Raw genomic sequence first — 17299 nt, 5'->3', positions numbered from 1 at the left:
ACATAGGCCTTGTCCTTGCTGCACTCGTGGTGTGCTTCTGACTTTCCCCTGTCCCCTAAGTCAAGGCCGAACTCCAGCCTGGTGGCTTTGCCAGAAGGGAGCCAGAAGTGGGGCAGACATGGAGCCCCTCCCTTGGTCAGACTCTGGGACTCCTGAGATGGGAGAGGCAGGGATCAGAGGAGGAACAGGTGGGACTTTGTGAGCTCTGTGACTGTCCCACGTCCAGGGGACAAGGAAGGTAGGGCACCTGCTGCACACAACTCTGTCCAGAGTGAGCACTGGATGGTGGAGACCATAGGTCACCCCAGATCCCCTGACCTATTTCTGGGACACCATATTTCCCTCCTCAGTGTGCGCCCTTTGAAGGGACCCAGCACAGGGTCTTGGGCCTGGGCAGTCTGAAGACTGATGCCTTCTCCACTCCACCCTACAAGCAGTGGGACTCCTGAGAACACAGTTCCCTCCTAGCCTCAGCCCCCAGCTGGGTCTCAGAGGATCTGGGGGAGTGGCGGCCAGCCCATTTTCTGGGGTGAGGCTTGACTTTGAGAAAGGCAGAAGAGACGTCCTGCTTCTGTGATTTGGTGCCCCCATATCAGACAGTGAATTTGGAAGTGGAGAGGGACCTTCATTTCTTATCTGGTTGGCATGAAAGGGTGCCCTGGATAGGAGGGTGTGTACAGGGCAAAATGCCAAAAAGCATTGTCTAGTTGAAAGTTCCCTTCTCCACCCAGGGACAGTGAAGGAGGAGGGGCTTATAGAGCTGGGATTGGTGGAGGGAGCAGGTGCCAGTCCCCTCACTCTCTGGGAGCTGTGAAAGAGCTGCCTGTCCTTGGGTCCTGGGTTAGGCGCCTGAGATTGACATGATGGGATCTAGATCTTTCCTCCTTGACATCACCCCTGAGCCCCCACCCAGCCATCCATGGAAGAGAGAAGGCCCAGCCCCTCCCTTCTAGAGTGAGTCTTTATGCATGCGTGCATATGTGTGTATGTGTCTGTGCCCGTCTGTGTCTAGGTATCACCGTGGGTACATTGTTAGGCAGGAGTGTGTGCAAACACAGGTCTGTGTGTGCAATCGCACGTATCTGCCTGTGAGACTGGATTGAGACCCAGTTGTTTCTGTGAGTGTCCGTGTACGTCAGCATGTGTGTCCGCCTTCCTGAGTGATGTGTTCGCTTGTAGGGTGCTGGCTGAATAGACTCTGTCCAGCCCTGTTCTGTAGTCTCAAGCTGCCTGCGATGGCCTGAAATTCCACCTTTCATCCCCTATGGATGACAGAGAGCTTACAGATGACCTTATTGAATGCAAGCACCTTTGGTGAGGAGCGTCACAGGGCTCCTCCTGGAGCATTTGGTGGGGACAGCTGCAGAGAAGAGGCCTGGAACTCGGGCAGCACTGCAGCGCCAGGAGGCAGGCGGGGAACCGAGGCAAAGGCTGCCCATCTCCCCCTGCCAGGCCTGTGTGATCATTATCACCAACAGCTGGTGGGTGGCCGGGCCAGGATGCAGCGGGGCCTTCTGATGCCCAATCAGCATGGCTGCCTTGCTGGCCCAGTCAAGGCCTCTGTCTGAAATGAGTCGCTCCAGGTTCTCAGCATACACTTCCATCGCGTCTGTCGGGTATTGTTCCTTAACCGTCCCATCTGTGCAGAGTCCGTTGCCCCAACTAGACTGTGAGCTCCTCCTCTGAGCCTTCCAAGTCCTCCCTCCACCTCCACCACCTCCCGCTCATGCCCAGCACAAGTGAGCCTGGTGTGGAAACCACTCCATTGCCCGGTGGAATGGATTCTGTAATCAGTGGTTCCTGGCCTTGCCTGCAGAATAGAACCACCAGAGTCCTTTAAAAAGCATTGCTGCTTGGTTCCCACCTCAGAGGTTCTGATTTAATTGGACTGGAGCACAGTCGGACATCATAAATGTTGAAAAGCTCCTCGGGTTCTCCTGACAGCAGGAACCACTGGCCTGGCACCACCTGGGTGCTTCCTCTGTGCCCTCACTGGTGTAGGCATTGGAGCACCAGAGATGAGTAGCCCCAAGTGCTCCCTCTTTGGGGTTCCCAAGGCACCCTGTGCCTGCTTCCCTCAGAGGACCTTCCAATCCATCTGCCCCGCAACCCTGGCTGCTCCGACAGGGGGACTTGTCTCCCTTGTTCCCCTCAGGATCCATAGAGCGGACAGTAAAGGTGCTCAGTACATGTTCGCTGAGCTGAACTGCATACATGTGGCCCCCAGGTTCCTGGTCTTTATGGACGAAGGGCACAAGGTGGAGGGGGGATGGGGGGGATGCTGCTGGAGGTCTCAGTGGGTGCAGACAGCCCTGCCTTGAGGATGGCTTGACCTGGGATTGACAAAGTGTGTCTGCTGAAAGGCTGAGGTCCCCACGTGTGAATGGGTGAGGCTGATGTATGTCTGTGTGTGCCAGCAGGTGGGTGGGGGATGTGGGTGTCAGTGTATGCCAGCGGGCACTGTGAGTGTCTAGGCACGTGCTGATCTATGTGTGTTTGTGTGTTCCTCAGCAGGAATGAGTGTCTTTGTCTATCACCAGGTGACTTGTCAGTGTCTGTGTCTGTGTGTGCCTGTGAGCCAGCATCTCTGTATCAGTGTTGCTCATGCTGTGTGTCTCTGTGCGCCATGGTGTGTCAGTGTCTGTGTGTTGATGGGTGGCCCATGAGTGACCCCCGCCAGGGGAGACCAGGCTGGCTGGATCCAGCACATCTCCCCAGTGGCAGCCTCACCCTCTGGGTCAGGGTGACTGAGGCATTTTGTGGCCTTAAAACGGGGTGTTCAGGGTCAGCCCTCAGGGTGCTGGGGCCCCTTCCATCCCTTGTCCCCTTCAGGTTGGTGAAAAGGACTCCGGGGGCCAGGTGCTGTATAGCAGCTTATGGAAGTCTCAGCTTGGCTATCCTGCCCTTGGGACCACAGACAGGCTCCTAGGGTGCTGAGTGAAGCCTGAAGACCAAGCCCCCTCCTCCTGGAATGCTCCTTCCACCCCTGCCTCTCGGAGATGGGCCTGACACCTCTTTCTCATTCATTTTCCTTTTCCCTGTGCTCTGGGAAAGCCCCTGGCTCAGGCTGTCAGAGTGAGGATGGACCTCAAAAGTTCGATCCCCTCGTGCAGATGAAGAAGCTGAAGCCCAGAGTGGGGAAGGGGAGTGGCCCAAGGTCACACAGCTAGTTTGAGTAGAGCCAGTCTTGGGAGAGCCAAGTACTGCAGCCCTGGAGGTGTCACACCACTTGTCACTGCCCCTGAGTTCTCCTGCCAAGCAACTGCAGGGAGTTTGGCTAACAGTCCGGTCTCCAGGGTGCCGGTGGGGATGTTATAGATGTTGCTGGGATCCTGCCCTCGGCTCCAAATTCTGGCCTCTCATCCCAGGCTGCAGACCCTTCTGCCCCATGGCAGGCCTGGGTGCCACACACAGGGTGGCCACCCTCCCACCACAGTGTCTGCAGCTGCTGCCCCTCTCCCAGGCCCCCAGACAGAAGAGACCCTGTTTCCCCTCCTCTCCCCTGTGACTTCACAAGAGCTTGGGCTAGGAGTAAAGGTCAGCATGTTCTCATGTGCTCATCCTCTTGGCTTCCCCAAAGAGACCAGGAGGGTCGCGGATGGGGCGTGCGGAATCCTTGTGTTTTTTCTCACTGGGCAGCTTGAGGGGCTGGGGAGTATTCCCAGGGTCTTTCCTCTGCTCTGGAGAGTCCCTGCACAGCCACTGGCTGAGGTTGGGTTCAGGGTTCAGCGGAGTCCTCCATGCTTCCAAAGGCCGGGAAGCACCCGCCTCTCTATCGAGTCAGTGCTGTGCGTGTGTGTTTGAGAATGTGGTGTGTGGTGTGTGATGCGTGGAGTGTGCGTGTGTGTGTGTGTGTGTTGGGGCAGAAGGACCACTCTTTCCTGGGGATCCCTTGACCCGTATAACTAGAAGGGACCTTAGGGAGCATCTAAGCTGGTGCCCCCATTGTACAGGTGAGGTTCAGAGGGATGGCATCTGCCCAGCCCACCTCTTGCCCTGTTGTTGCCTGCACTCATTTCCCAGGGACCCTCCTAGGATAGGAATGCCCTCCTTCCTAGCCCCCTCCCACCATCCTCCCAGCCACCCACATAATCACCATCTCAGCCCAACTCTGGTGGCCCTCTAGGCCCCAGTGGTCTCCATGCATCCTTCCGGCCACAGAGTAGCCAGCTCACCAAGGCCTTTATCCCCAGCCCAGGAGAAGGGGCAGGGAGGGAAGGGGCTGCACCAGCCCCGAGGCCTCAAAGACTTGGGAGAAAAGCCAAAACTCCTCATGTCCAGGCCCACATGTCTGACCACCCCAGCCCACCCCACCATCAAGGTAAAAGCACAACAGGAGACCCCCTTATTAATGGGTGAAATATATTGGGGTTGTTTTTTTAGTCACACGACCCCATCCTCACCCCTTTGCCTTGCTGTCTGTCTCCACCCCAGACTCTGTTCCCCATTTGCCTCTCTTTCACCTCCAAGCCCCCAAATGTAACCTCTAGTTGCGGACGCGGTTGTTCTATCAATAAAGCTGCAGTGTTCTAGTGCTTAGCGTCAGCTGTGTGTGTTGGCAGGGCAGAGTGGGCCAGGGTGGGGGCCAGGGTGGGGGCCGGGGCACTGGAGGGCTCCTCTCAGCTCCCTGGGGGCAGCCTTTCTTCTCTTTGGCACCTGTCGACAGGGATCCTGCTCTGTGGCCTGGACAGTGAGGACCTGCATCCTGGTCTGCTCCCAGTGAACTTGTGTCCTCGTGCATTTGTTCATTCAGCAAATACCAACCAAACACTGCCTTTGTGGAAGCCCCTGTTTAATGGGAGAGATGGACAGTAAGCTAATAATGACACCAAGACATATATAATGATGGGTACAGTGAGGGCTGGGAAGGGAAATTGGTGCTATGAGAGAAGGTAAGAAGAGGGTTCTTATTTGGGTTGGGGCTTTGGGGAAGACTTCTGTAAGACATTTAGGAGAGACAGAATGATTGGAGTTAGCCTGTTGGGGCTGGGAGAGGCTTCTGAGCAGAGGGAACAGAATATGCAAAGGCCAACAGGGCCCAAAAACTTAGAATGCTCAAGGAAGGGGAGTAAGGGCAAAGGAGGAGGAATAAAGTTGGTATGGTGGTTGAAATGCCATTTTCCCTTCTCAGCACCCAACCCTACCATCCCTCCTACACGTGTGGAGTCCCTTCCCTCTTAATCTCTATTCTGGCCCTATAGACCCCACCCTGCACCCTACTTGGGGCTGCCTCCCTTATTCACCACCAGCTAGCTGCATCCTTGCCCTAAAATCAAGTTATGTCAACCTTTCCCTTTATCCCAGACCTCTCAGAATTCTAGAATTTCAGAGCTAGGAGGTCCTTAAAGGTCACTTATTTCAAACATCTACTCATATATTATAGGTGAGATGGGCTTGCCAAGGTCACGAGGATAGGCAGTGATGAGCATTTGCAAAGTGACCCCAAATCAAGGGTGTGGATGTCATGATATGGACTACATCATATCAGGCAAATGACAGGAAGTGTCTTTCAGGTTACTTGGTTACAATGATTCAGGTAGGTCGATTGGGCAGTTTCACTTCCATGTTCCAGATGGGGAAAGTGAAGCTCAGATTACAAGACCAAGGGCTCCCTCTCCCTACCACCTAAGTTTTATTGGCTCTCGTGTTGGGTAACTTCTTGCTGCCACACCTGGCCTTTCTTTTCTAATGGAAGAGAAAGGGTCTAAGGGACTCACCACTGCTGTAGGTTGGCTCCTTGAGCACAGGAAGAGAAATCCAGTCAAGCTCACTCAAGTACAGGAGCATTATTGTGAAGACAAATACAGTGAGGGGGATGGGCACTCAGAAATCCAAACAGGAGTTGCAACAGCGATGGTTTTCCTGAACCAGATGGGCATTTTGGATTCAAGGTAGCTCTAGGATCATTGTCTACAGAAGCTTCTGGTGCCTCACCTGTGGTAGAATGAAGATGGCTGTAAATCCCATGTTATCCTTCCTGTAGAGAGGCAGAGTCTAATTCCCTTCCTCTTGAATCTGGGTTGCTCTTAGTGCCTTGTTTGTGCAATAGAGTGTGACATGCTGAGTTGAAGATGCCTTGGAGCTTCAGCTCAGGCCTCTTGGAACGTTCTCTCTGGAAGCCCTGAACTGCTACCTAGGATGTCCTCTGAGTTGCTCTGAGACCACCATGCTGGAGGGGCTTCAGCTGACCATCCCAGCTGAGTCCAGCCTTCCAGCCATCTCCACCAAAGCACCAGAAGATATGGGAGTGCAGCTGCCTCAGACCTTCCAGACCAGCCTAACTGCCACCTGAATTGCTCGGCCAAGCTCTGTCCAAATTCCTGACCCATCGTCTTGGGATATAATAAAATAGTTGTTGTTTTAAGTCCCTGCGGTTGGGAGTAGTTTTTGACAACAGCAATAGATGACCACCCTGGCATGACTCAGTCACTCCCCAGCATCTGCTGCTTTTTGTCCACGCAGTTCCTCTCCTGAGTCATGGTGTCTGCTTCCTCACAACTTCGGCTTTCCAGGCATCATGACCTCTCCAGCTCAACTCTCTTTCATGGCCTTCCAGTAGCAGCTGCCAGCATTCACTGACTCAGCTGCTCAGGATAATGGGCTGATTGGACAGGCCCCCATTTCAGGTCTAGCCACACATACATCATTGGGCAACCTGTGGGTTGGCTGCCCTTGAGTCAGATGCCACCCTGATCCAACCAGCTGGGCTGGAGGAAGGGGTCATGGACATGAAACAAGGCTACCTGGGGGCTGCCATTTCTAGGCAGCTTGTGGGTGGACCCACTTAGGAGGGGCAGGAGGCTGGCAGGCACCGAAAACACACCTCCTTGCATCTTCCCTCTTTCTCCCCTCCTCTAGTGACCATTCATTCCCAGGGGCACAGTAACGCAGTGTATGTACCATGAAAGTTCTCCAAGTGACCCTGTCCAAGGGCAGGTCCCATTGCAAACTGTACAGGTAGGTCAGGTAACTTACAGCAACCGAGTCCTGTGTTATCAGGACTTTGACATATATATTGTTAAAGAACATAGTCAATTTATTTAGCTTATTTTTATTTATTTTTTAAGACAAGGTCTCACTCTGTCACCCAGGCTGGACTGCAATGACACAATCTTGGCTCACTGAAACCCCCACCTCCCAGGTTCAAGTGATTCTCATGCCTCAGCCTCCAAGTAGCTGGGATTATAGGCATGTGCCATCATACCCAGCTAATTTCTGTATTTTTAGTAGAGGTGGGTTTTCACCATGTTGGTCAGGCTGGTCTCAAACTCCTGGCCTCAAGTGATCCGCCCGCCTCGGCCTCCCAAAGTGTTGGGATTACAGGCGTGAGCCACCGCGCCCAGCCAGGACTCCGATATTTTTATTTTCATGTCACAGATGAGCAAAGTGAGGCTCAGAAAGGTGATGTGGTTACCCTAGCTCAGAAAATTCAGAAGAGGAAGAACCTAGAGGGAGATCTAGGTTTTTGACTTCTTGTGCGATGTGCGTTCACATCAGCCAGAGTCCCTCCTCCTCTTCCTCTCCTTGGAGATCACTCTGTTTTTCCCACCAGCTCTTACCCAGGGGCTGGGAGAAGCAGGGCCTTTCCCTGTGAGGCTTGGGCTCCAGTCTTCTGCTTCAGATGGAGACCGTCCCTGTTCTGCTTTTCTATTTCTAGCTTTTTGCATGTCCTTTGTTGAAAGCTACTATAACACCTTTTCAGAAAAGGGTTGGGTATAAATAAATCCAAGAAAAAAGTCGAAACTCTCCTGCTTGAAGTCACTCCAAATCTGGGTGGAGACATCCTTCCATACTGCTTCTTGAACCCCCGCTCCCAAATTCATCTTTCCTGGGCATGCGCACCCAGCGTGTTTCCTGTTCTGAGGTCCACTTGGCAGGGCCCCCGAATGCAAATCCTACCACCGCATCCATCGCCCTGTCTTGTCAGCTGTTTGGCCTTCTCTAAAGATGTTTTGAATTGCCCATTTTTCTCAGGTCCCCTGGGGCCAGCCACAGCTCAGCAGAGTAGACTCAGCACTCTGTGAGTCCTCATTCCATCTATATACGCCGCCCTCCATAAGCAGAGTCTCTCTCTGTCACCCCCCGTGCCGTTCCCCTAGAACCACCCGCCAGTTCACTCTCATCTGAGAGGCGGTGAGAAATAGAGTAAAACATGAGTCAGAGAGGCTGAGAGTGCCAAACGTCCACACAGTGGGAGTCTCTGCTGCCATTTAAAGATGTCCATAATATATTGTCGAGAGAGAATGGCAGATTAGAAAGCGCATGCCTGTTACTATCTTTTTTATATAATAACATCTGTGTATATATGAGCATATGCATTTTTTTTGTCTGAAAGACTATTCACTGGAATGTGAATAGTAGTTATCTCAGTAGTGAAATTTCAGATGCTTCTGACTCACATCTTTAGGCTTTCTGTATTGTCTGAATATTTTTACATGAACATATATTATTTTTAATAACCAGGGGAAAAAATCTATTTTCTCGAGAAAATAAAAGCCAGAAGTCATCAAGGACTATAGATTAGAAATAAAGGTCACTTTCTGTTCTTAGCATTATTTTTATAACTGTACATCACAGAGTTTGGGAAAGGGCTTTGAACTTGAAATCTTTTTCTGCTGATTTATTCAAATAAAAATGCTCATGCAATGGGGGAGATGAGGGGGAAGAATTGGGTTGAGTTTACCAGGGGCAAGGAGGAGGGGATGTCGAGCCAAGCTTTCAATAAGAGAAATTCCGAAGAGAAGAACACGACCTCCAGCAACAAACACTAACATTTAGTTATATCTGATGCCCATGCAGTATGTGCGACTATGTGTGCACGAGTGTGCATGTATGCTTGCACACGTGTGAGTGTATGTACATGCCCACACATGTAAACCTGCGGCAGCCTTGACCATATAATGAATTATGAAGCAAGTGGCTAATTGAGATGCCCAGGGTCAGTGGTTGCTGCAGTCAGAGTGGGAAGGGCCCAAGAAAGTATAAAAACTACAGCTCCTCTGCCTGCCCAACTCCTCACCTTCCTCCTCAGCCTCTCTTGTCCTCACCCAGACTCAGGGCCCAGGAGGGGAAACAAGGCATAGAGCGAGGGAAGGAGCGGGGAAGAGGACCTGGTGAGCCAGAACTCCTGTGTTCTGTCACTCTATCTAAGGCCTCCCTTTCACCCTCTCCCTCTTTTGACTCAAGAATCCCAGGTCCCTGGAACCTCCCAAAAGCAGGAGAGAGAGGGAAGAATCAGTCAACTGAGGATCAATATACTGGACTACTAGTTAGTAAACCCAAATATACATTTAAAAATAAAAGAATAATCCCTCCCATGTGCATAGTCCTTCCAAGTTTACACTGATTTCTCCTTTTACCCTCACGCTATCCCTGAGAAGACGTCAATAATGCCTACGTTACAGGTGGGAAAACTGAGGCTTAGAGAGGAGGAGAAATTTGCCTACGGTCACACAGCTGCAAAGGCTAGAGTTGGGACCAGGAGCTAGTCTCTTAACTGACCACCTGGTGAGCTTTCCATAGCTACCTTTATATCTTAAAAAACATGTTTCAAAAGTAGTATCACCCAAGCACCATGTGTTCATTAGGGGGAAAAGCCCTAAGGGAAGAAAAATGAAAATTACGAGGATTTCAGATGAAGTTTGGGAGGTCCTGAGTGGGGGCTGGGTGATGGGGGACTGCCAGAAAGAATGGAGCTCCCCTTGGCAGCATCCAGGGCTGACTTTTTCCTGGAGCTAGTCCAGAAAGGGTGCTGGAGGCAGCAGGTGGGTTCTGAAGAGGCCATGTAGAGATGGAGGTTGGCAAAGAGAAGCCTGGTTAACAGTACAGGCCTCAGAGCCTCACAGACCTGGATTTGAATCCAGGCCCTTTCCTCCACTTACTAGCTGTGTGACCATGGACAAGTTACTAAACCTCTCTGAGCCTGAGTGTTTTTCTCCACCTGTAATGTGAGAATAAGAGTAAGGATGAAATGAAATAACTTGTCTAAAACACTTGGCACAGTTGCTGATGCAAAATAGGTGACTAGCAAGTGTTAACTCATCATCATCATCATCATCATCATCATCATTATTTGGAAAGGCAACATTTAAAGCACCTGCTGGGCATGGTGGTTCACGACTGTAATCCCAGCACTTTGGGAGGCTAAGGCAGGTGGATCCCTTGTGGCCAGGAGTTTGAGACCAGCTTGACCAACATGGTGAAACCCTGTCTCTACTAAAAATATAAAATATAAAAATTAGCTGGGTGAAGTAGTGGGTGCCTGTAATCCCAGCTACTTGGGAGGCTGAGGCAAGAGAATCGCTTGAACCTGGAAGGCGGAGGTTGCAGTGAGCCGGGATTGCGCCACTGCACTCCAGCCTGGGCAACGAGCAAGACTCTGTCTCAAAAAAAAAAAAAAAAAAAAAAGAGCAAGCACCTAAGAGCCCACTGCAGCGTGTTCACAGATGTGAAACCTGGGTATCCATAGGCTGGGAGTGGGAGGAATCTCCCCTTTCCCCATGGCTGGGCCAGTCCCCAGAGGCTCCCTGAAGGAGGTCCTCTTCAAGGTTAGATAGACAAAGGCCGGGAACACAGATGCAGGGAGGCAGCTGCTTGGCTTTGAGGGAAACCAGGGGCCTTGAAGATGACCAAGGGTCCAGACGGGCCTTTTGCTCCCCCTTCCTCTTTAGGACACCTGGGGCATTGGCAGCCCCCGGCAGCACTGGCATCTCCCTTCCTCTCATGAATGTGAGACATCTCATGAGGCCTCGCTCCAGATAAGCTGAGTGTGTGGGCAAACTCACTCCGCAGTGAGGGGAGCAGGATGGGCTGGCCTGTGCAGCCTGAGGAGGGCCTGCAGGGAGGAGGGGAGGGGGCAAGAATTGGGACCACCCCTTTCCTAGACTCCTCTTCCACCCAGCAGGCAGAAAGCTCCCTTGGAAATGCTCAGTCCCTTGATTAGAAGTGTCCAGGGCTTTTCCTGATGTTAAAAGTTCTTAAGAGGGGATGAGGAGATTTCCAGGACTTTCCAGGGTCCAACACTCATTTGTTTTATTATCTCACTCCTCATAGGAGGTTTTTTCTTTTTAAAATCTAACTTGATCTTTCCTGCTGCAGCATGGCCAGATGCTGTCACACCAAGCTCCTCTGTCCCTCCAGCATCGCCCATGGCTGACCTGCCCACGGGGAGGCGGGCTGCAGGCTTCGCTGCCCTGTGTGGGTCCCATGTCCCTTGCGGAGCCCAGCACTGGGTTCTGCGCATAGCAGGCTCAAGGGCTCTGGAGTGCCCATGCTTACTGGCCCCTGCAAGCACCTGCTGATCTCTACCTGAACATGCAGGCTAGAGGCTGGGTCCTGTTTCCACAGAAAGAAGGGAGGGAAGAGGGAGAGAAGTTGGAGAAGAGGTGAAGAGAAACAGAGGCTGAGCCCAGAGAGTGAGAAGAACACGGTAAGGAAGAGTGCCTGGACCCACATTCTGGCTTGTGAGGTTGAATAAGCCAGCCCTCTCTCTGGACTCGAATGTCCCTGTAAATTGGGAGAAGGCTGGGGAGGGTTGAAGCCGAAGGTTCCTTCAGCTCTGGGATTCAATGAAATGAGGCAGTGGGGTGTGTTTCTAAGCAATGCAGAGAAAGGGGGCCCCCCACAGAAAGGTAAATGGAAAACAGGACACAGCCCTGCTTCTGTTTGTAGTCCTGAGGATCTAACTCTGTTCCCGCCCCGACACTGGGGACCCCCATTACCCAGGCCTAAGTGGGAGCTCCTTAACCTTCTTCCGCTTCCCACCCCAATCCCTGAACCGGGCCCCACCCTCGCCAAGAGGCAGGAGGTGGCGGGAGCTGCAAGACGGAGACCGGCGTCTTGGCTGGGAGCGCGGTAGGGCGTGGGCACCGAGCGCCCCGCGGCCGGCGGAGCGGGGCGGGTGGAGCAAGCGGCGGGCTCCAGGCTTCGGGCTCCGCGCCCAGGGGCGGGCAGCCTGCTCCGCGCCAGCGACGTCGGCCGGGAGATAAGCGGGATCTGGCTGCGTCCTGAGGCAGCGGGGTCTTAGTGAGGTGGGCTGGGTGTCAGGAGCACTGCAGAGCCCAGCCAAAGTCAGGAAGGACAGAGCTAGCCCCCAGGGAGGATGGCTGCAAGGTGCGGGAGGCTGTAGGTGGACCTGGGCTGGGGGCTGCTAGAATTGGGGCTTGGAGGGAGACTCCTGCCCTCCATGAAGCCCCAGAGGCATCAGAAAAGCCCTGTCCAGCCAGGACCCTCTACCCTGGTGGTGGGCATGGCGCAGTCCATCAAGAAGGTTCCCAGGAAGTCACTGGCCTTGCCCCGGACACCCTGTCCTGGAGGGAGGAGTGAGGGTGGAGGTTGGCAAAGGTCGGAGTCTGTCCCTTCACTCCCTTCATCCTGAGTCCAGAGATAAGGACAGGATCGGGGATGGGAGATGGAAAGTCCCACTTCCACTCTCCCTATGGTGGGAATTTGAGGGTTTTTTGTTTGTTTTTGTCTAAAACTTGAAGAGCAGAGAAGGTTCTGGATGGGACAATCTCTCCCTGCCGCTACCCTCCTTCAGGACAGGACTTCCCTGAGGGCTCCAGTGGAAGTGGCATTAGAGGGGTTGGGGAGTGTGCGGCATCCGGGTGACTTCTGGCCTCTGGACTGGAGGGAGGTGGGGTCCAGATCCCCATCCTTTGGTGAGCAGGCCTGACTCTGAGGAAGTTGTCACCCCTCTTCTGCCAGCCTTGACCACACCTTGCCCCCAGGGCCTGTCTGGCACAGGGCCACAGCTTTGGAGGTTTCCACGCATCTTTCTTCTTGTCTCTGTCACTCACCTGTCTCCATGGGAACAGGCTTCAGGGCTGGCAGAGGTGACTGAAGTCTGTGGCCCTCAGATCTGAGCAGGGTCTGGCCTCTCCTGGCTGGTGAGAATCCAATCAGTTTCGAGATGCTGCCAAGGTAATAAGCAGTGGAGGGAACCTGTAGTCACCCCCTCCAATGGCCGGCTGGATTCCTCCTTATAATATCCTTCCAGCCTCACTTGAAGTCTGCCAGTGACCAGGAGCTCAGCACTTTGCCAGGCTTGCTTACTCACTGTCAGCCAGTAAGCAGTGAGGACTATCCCCTCCCAGCCCTCTGTATCCTCGGCCATGCTGGGGGAAAGGCCACAGAAGAACGGAGGCAGGAGCACTGCTCTGCACCCCTCAATGTTCCAGAATGCACTGAGAAACCCCAGGCTGTTGCCCTTGAGTCACTCAATGAGGCTATGACTCTGTCTTGAGAAATGGTGTAATGCCAGTGGGAGAGGCGAGACTGGGATCCTGGGGTCTGGGTTCTGGTCCGAGCTCTGCCATGGATTTTCTTCTCGTCTATGGGCCTCAATCTTGCCACCTGCAAAATGGGAGGAGTTAGGATTGAATTATTTCCATAGGGCCTTCAAAGTCCTGACTTCCAGTGTTCTGTGTTTTATTTGCTATTAGGGTAAAGGATCAGATCAGGCATAAGGAACCATCACCAATAGCCCCAAACAGGTTTTTGTTTGTTTGTTTTTGTTTTTTGTTTTTGTTTTGTTTTGTCTGTATCTCTTGGTTAGCAGAGATGGATTTCTGCAACACACATTTAATCCCAGGGTCGCTGCCTGCATGTGGGACACAGCACCTTTGTCTGTCCCCATAGGCTTTGTCCAGGTTCTTAGGCTTGTCTGAGTCCTGTTCTTTTTTCCAGAAACTGCATCTTCCTGAAGCCATGGTAGATTTCTGTCTCTTCTTTTGTCCCATGAGTTACCCTAGCCCTTCTCCCAGGTGCCCTGTGCACCCTGGATCTGTCCCTCATCCTGACTCCAGAAACTCTGGCCTCCTTCCTGCTTCTACACCCCAGGGGCACCACCTTTCTCTCCACTGTCTGCTTTTCCCTTCCTGGAACCTAATTCTGGGAGTTCACCTTCCTACTGGGGCTGGGGAGAGCGTAGTTGTATTTTTTCCTACATGGGGTTTGTTCATTCATTCACTCACTTAGTCACTGTGGCAGCCACTGTTGGCTGCACTAATGAGGAGACTCGGGAGGATAATCCTATCTTGTCCCTCTGGCCCTCCCCCAGCTTCCTGCCCAATGGGCATGGCTGTGTGACATCGTCCTGCCTGGAACAGTGCTAGCCGACCTGTGACCATGATGCTTCAAGCTCAAGAATTAAAATCAGCACTGTGAAGACGGTGAAGCAAAAACGTGGAATGAGCCTGGGGTCCTTGATGAGTGATTTGCTGTCAAACCAACCCTGAAACCACCCCCCTCCACACTTCCCGTTGAGTACACAAATGTCATACAGTTAAAGCTTTATAAATGAAGTATTGTGGTCTTTTGCTATCACTATAACAACAAAAATTTAGACATTCACTTAATTGGCCATTCACATACTCATGAATTCACTCACACATGTATTCACCTTCTTGTTGTATTGATTAGGCTAGAGGTTCAGATGCTCTAACAGAGATCTCCAAATAGCAGTGGCTAAATTAAATATAAATGTAGTCCTTTCTTACGTAACAGTCTGGCTGTAAGTAGTCAAGGGCTGGGATGTCAGCTCCAAGATCTCAGGGACCCAGGACACTTCTAGCTAGTTACTCCAACATCCCTGGGGTGTTCTCTTGTCCATATGGTCCGGGATGTTTCACCACCATGTCACATTTCAACTGGAGGGAAGGAGGAAAGGTATAGGGAGGGCCTGGTTCTTTTTTAAAGACATGACCCAGAAGTTAAATATCCCACACGTCGCCCACATCTCATTGACCAAAACTTAGTTATATGGCCACTCCTAGCTGCAAAGGAGGCTGGGAAATGCATATTCTATTCTAGAGTGCTGTCTGTCCAGCTATAAATTATTTTTGTTTTGCTGTAAAAGAAGGCGAGAAACAGGTATTGGTGGGGGGAGGAGGGCAATTGGCAGTCTTATTAATTGTTCTCATTCACACCATTCATTCATTCATTCAATAAACATATTGAATACATACTATGTTGAAAGCACTGGGTTAGATGCCAGGATCCCAGATTTCAGGTTCCTCATGGTCTAGGGGGAGGATAAGGAAAGTCTAGACATTCGAATCCAACAAACTTTGTGAGCACCTGCTCTGCCCAGACATACATCCAAACTGAAAAGCAAAAAGCACCAGTGACATTACATTTTTAGGTCAGTCACTGTCCACTTTGACTACCTGCCCCCTCATGTCCCCTCTCCCTGACTGAGCCCAGGAAGGGAGGACAGTGACAAGAGCAAGTGAGAACATGCCCTTCAGAACAAATGTTTGCTTAGGAAAATCCTTCTTGGTTCCTGACTAGAATCCTGCTTGCTGAAATGTGCTCTCACTTTTTGTTCTTGGGCATGATGGGCATTTGTATTGGCCTCTGCCCTGGGGCCTCATCAGAGGCTAGCAGTGTGGGGAGCAATGGAGAAGACACGGACCTCCTAGCAGTGGTCTTGCCTGCCAAAGAAAGGCTGTCAGTTTCCCGCCCTTGGGGTAGCATGGTGGCTCAGCGTCTTTGGGAAGCAGAGAGTCTGTGAGAATGGTCCCTACTGTGTGCCTGGCACACAGTGAGTGCACCATGGGAGTCTGATAAATGGATGAATGAAGAATCAATGAATGCACGGTAGGTAGGGTGTATTTTTCCATATGGACCTCAGAAATATTTCTGGTCCTATGTTAGCTCTTCCGTGAGCTGGTAACTCCTCATCAAAAGATAGATCTGTCTTCTCTCCTCTTGAAATGGGGCCGATTTGTGACTGCCTCCATCAATACAACGCTTTTGCAGAAGTGACACTGCATGACTTTGGAGGCTAGGCCATAAAAGGCATGTAGCTCTGCCTGGTTCTGTTTGTCCATCTGTCTTTCAGGAGAGCCCAGTCACCATGCTGGGAGAAAGCACAGGCTGTATGGAGACACCACATGTTTTAGACAAAGCCCAAATAAAGTCTCAGCCCATAACCAGCATCAGCCCCCAAATATGTGAATGAGCGAGTTTGAGATCATTTCAGCCTCCATCCTTTCAGCCAGCCCAGATGATACTGGGTAGAGTAGAGAGATCTTTCTCCCACCAAATCCTGCCCAAATTGAAGAATCCTGAGCAAAAGACATGTTGCCATTGTTTTAAGCCACTGAGTTTTTGTGGTGGTTTGCTCTGCAGAACAGCGTGGTAGATTTCAAATGGCCACACATTCTTTGCAGCTTCTCCCACCAAGAGATGGCGTCTATTTCCCTACCTCTTGAATCTGGGCTGGCTTTGACCAAGAGAATACACCCGCAATGACGTTGTGCAACTTCTGTTTTCACTTTCTTGCTGCCCTGAGACTGCCATGTGAAGGGGCCAAGCTATCCTGCTGGATCAAAGTCCAGCCAACAGCCAGCACCAACCTCCAGACATGTGAGTGAGTTCACGTCAACCGTCCTGCCCCAGTCAAGCCACTGGCTGCAGCCACATGAATGACCCCAGGAAGAGCCCAGTCCAGATCACTGACCACATAATTGGGAGTAAATAAAATGGTTCTTGTTTTAAGCCACTTCGCTTAATACCCATCAATAGATAACTGATCATATCAACTTCCTATTTCCCAAACAACCTTTGAACCAAGAGGTATTTTGTGTGCCCAGGGTTGTGCCAGGTATGGGGATGGGCATAGTAGAAGACGAGATTCTTGTCCTCCAAGAGTTGATTGCTTGGTGAATCAAGGCTCACACTGGAGTAGATTGCTAGTTGACAACGCAGATTCATCCTCCCTTCCTCATGCTGATGGAACTGCAGGCCAGGCGCTCATGGCTGCCCAGATGCACCGTGCTTCCCAGCCTCCCTTGCCAAGCTCGCTCCAATGGCAAGTGAAAGGAAGTGATGGAGGCCACTTCAGTCCTGACCCTGTAGGGCGGTGGGGCTGAGGAACTAGGGGAATGATGGAGGAACAAGATGGAAGGAGCCAGGGTCTCCACATCACCTTTGGAGGACAGCTGCTCACCACCCTAGACTCAGGCTGCTATGGAGGAGGTTATAAACCTCTCACGTGTATCTGGGTTTTGGATTCTCTATTACAGGAATTCAGTTTTACCCCAGTAGTACAGCCAGTCTCTCCTGCAAGGCGGCCTTCAGTGCCCATGTCTCTTCTCCAGACTGGAAGCTTGAGCTGGGGCTGAGGGCTGGGAGGCAGTGGGTAGTGGGTGGTCCTTCCTTCCTGCTACAGCATGAGTCCAACAGAGCAGGGACTTTTGTTCTTTCTGTTCACAGCTATATCTCCAATCCAGTGCTGGAACACAGCATGACAGATAGGAGATGATTAATAAATATTTCTTGACGGGTAAGTGAA

At 51.8% G+C, this 17299-nt stretch overlaps 1 protein-coding gene across 2 annotated transcripts in view; it reads left to right on the top strand.

Moving 5' to 3' along the window:
* Nucleotides 1-6315, top strand: part of MDGA1 (MAM domain containing glycosylphosphatidylinositol anchor 1) — a 67253-nt gene extending 60938 nt beyond the window's left edge. For both annotated transcript variants that reach the window (XM_054492338.2, XM_054492337.2), the window contains one exon: nt 4667-6315. In XM_054492338.2, the coding sequence (XP_054348313.1) occupies nt 4667-4815 (149 nt within the window). In that variant the 3' untranslated portion in view covers nt 4816-6315. The remainder of the gene's footprint in view (nt 1-4666) is intronic.
* The last annotated feature ends 10984 nt before the right edge of the window (nt 6316-17299 follow it).

The sequence above is a fragment of the Pongo pygmaeus genome, chromosome 5 (genome assembly GCF_028885625.2).
Source record: "Pongo pygmaeus isolate AG05252 chromosome 5, NHGRI_mPonPyg2-v2.0_pri, whole genome shotgun sequence".
In the NCBI taxonomy this organism is placed as follows: Eukaryota; Metazoa; Chordata; class Mammalia; order Primates; family Hominidae; genus Pongo; species Pongo pygmaeus.
This window is presented reverse-complemented; position numbering and strand designations above follow the sequence as displayed.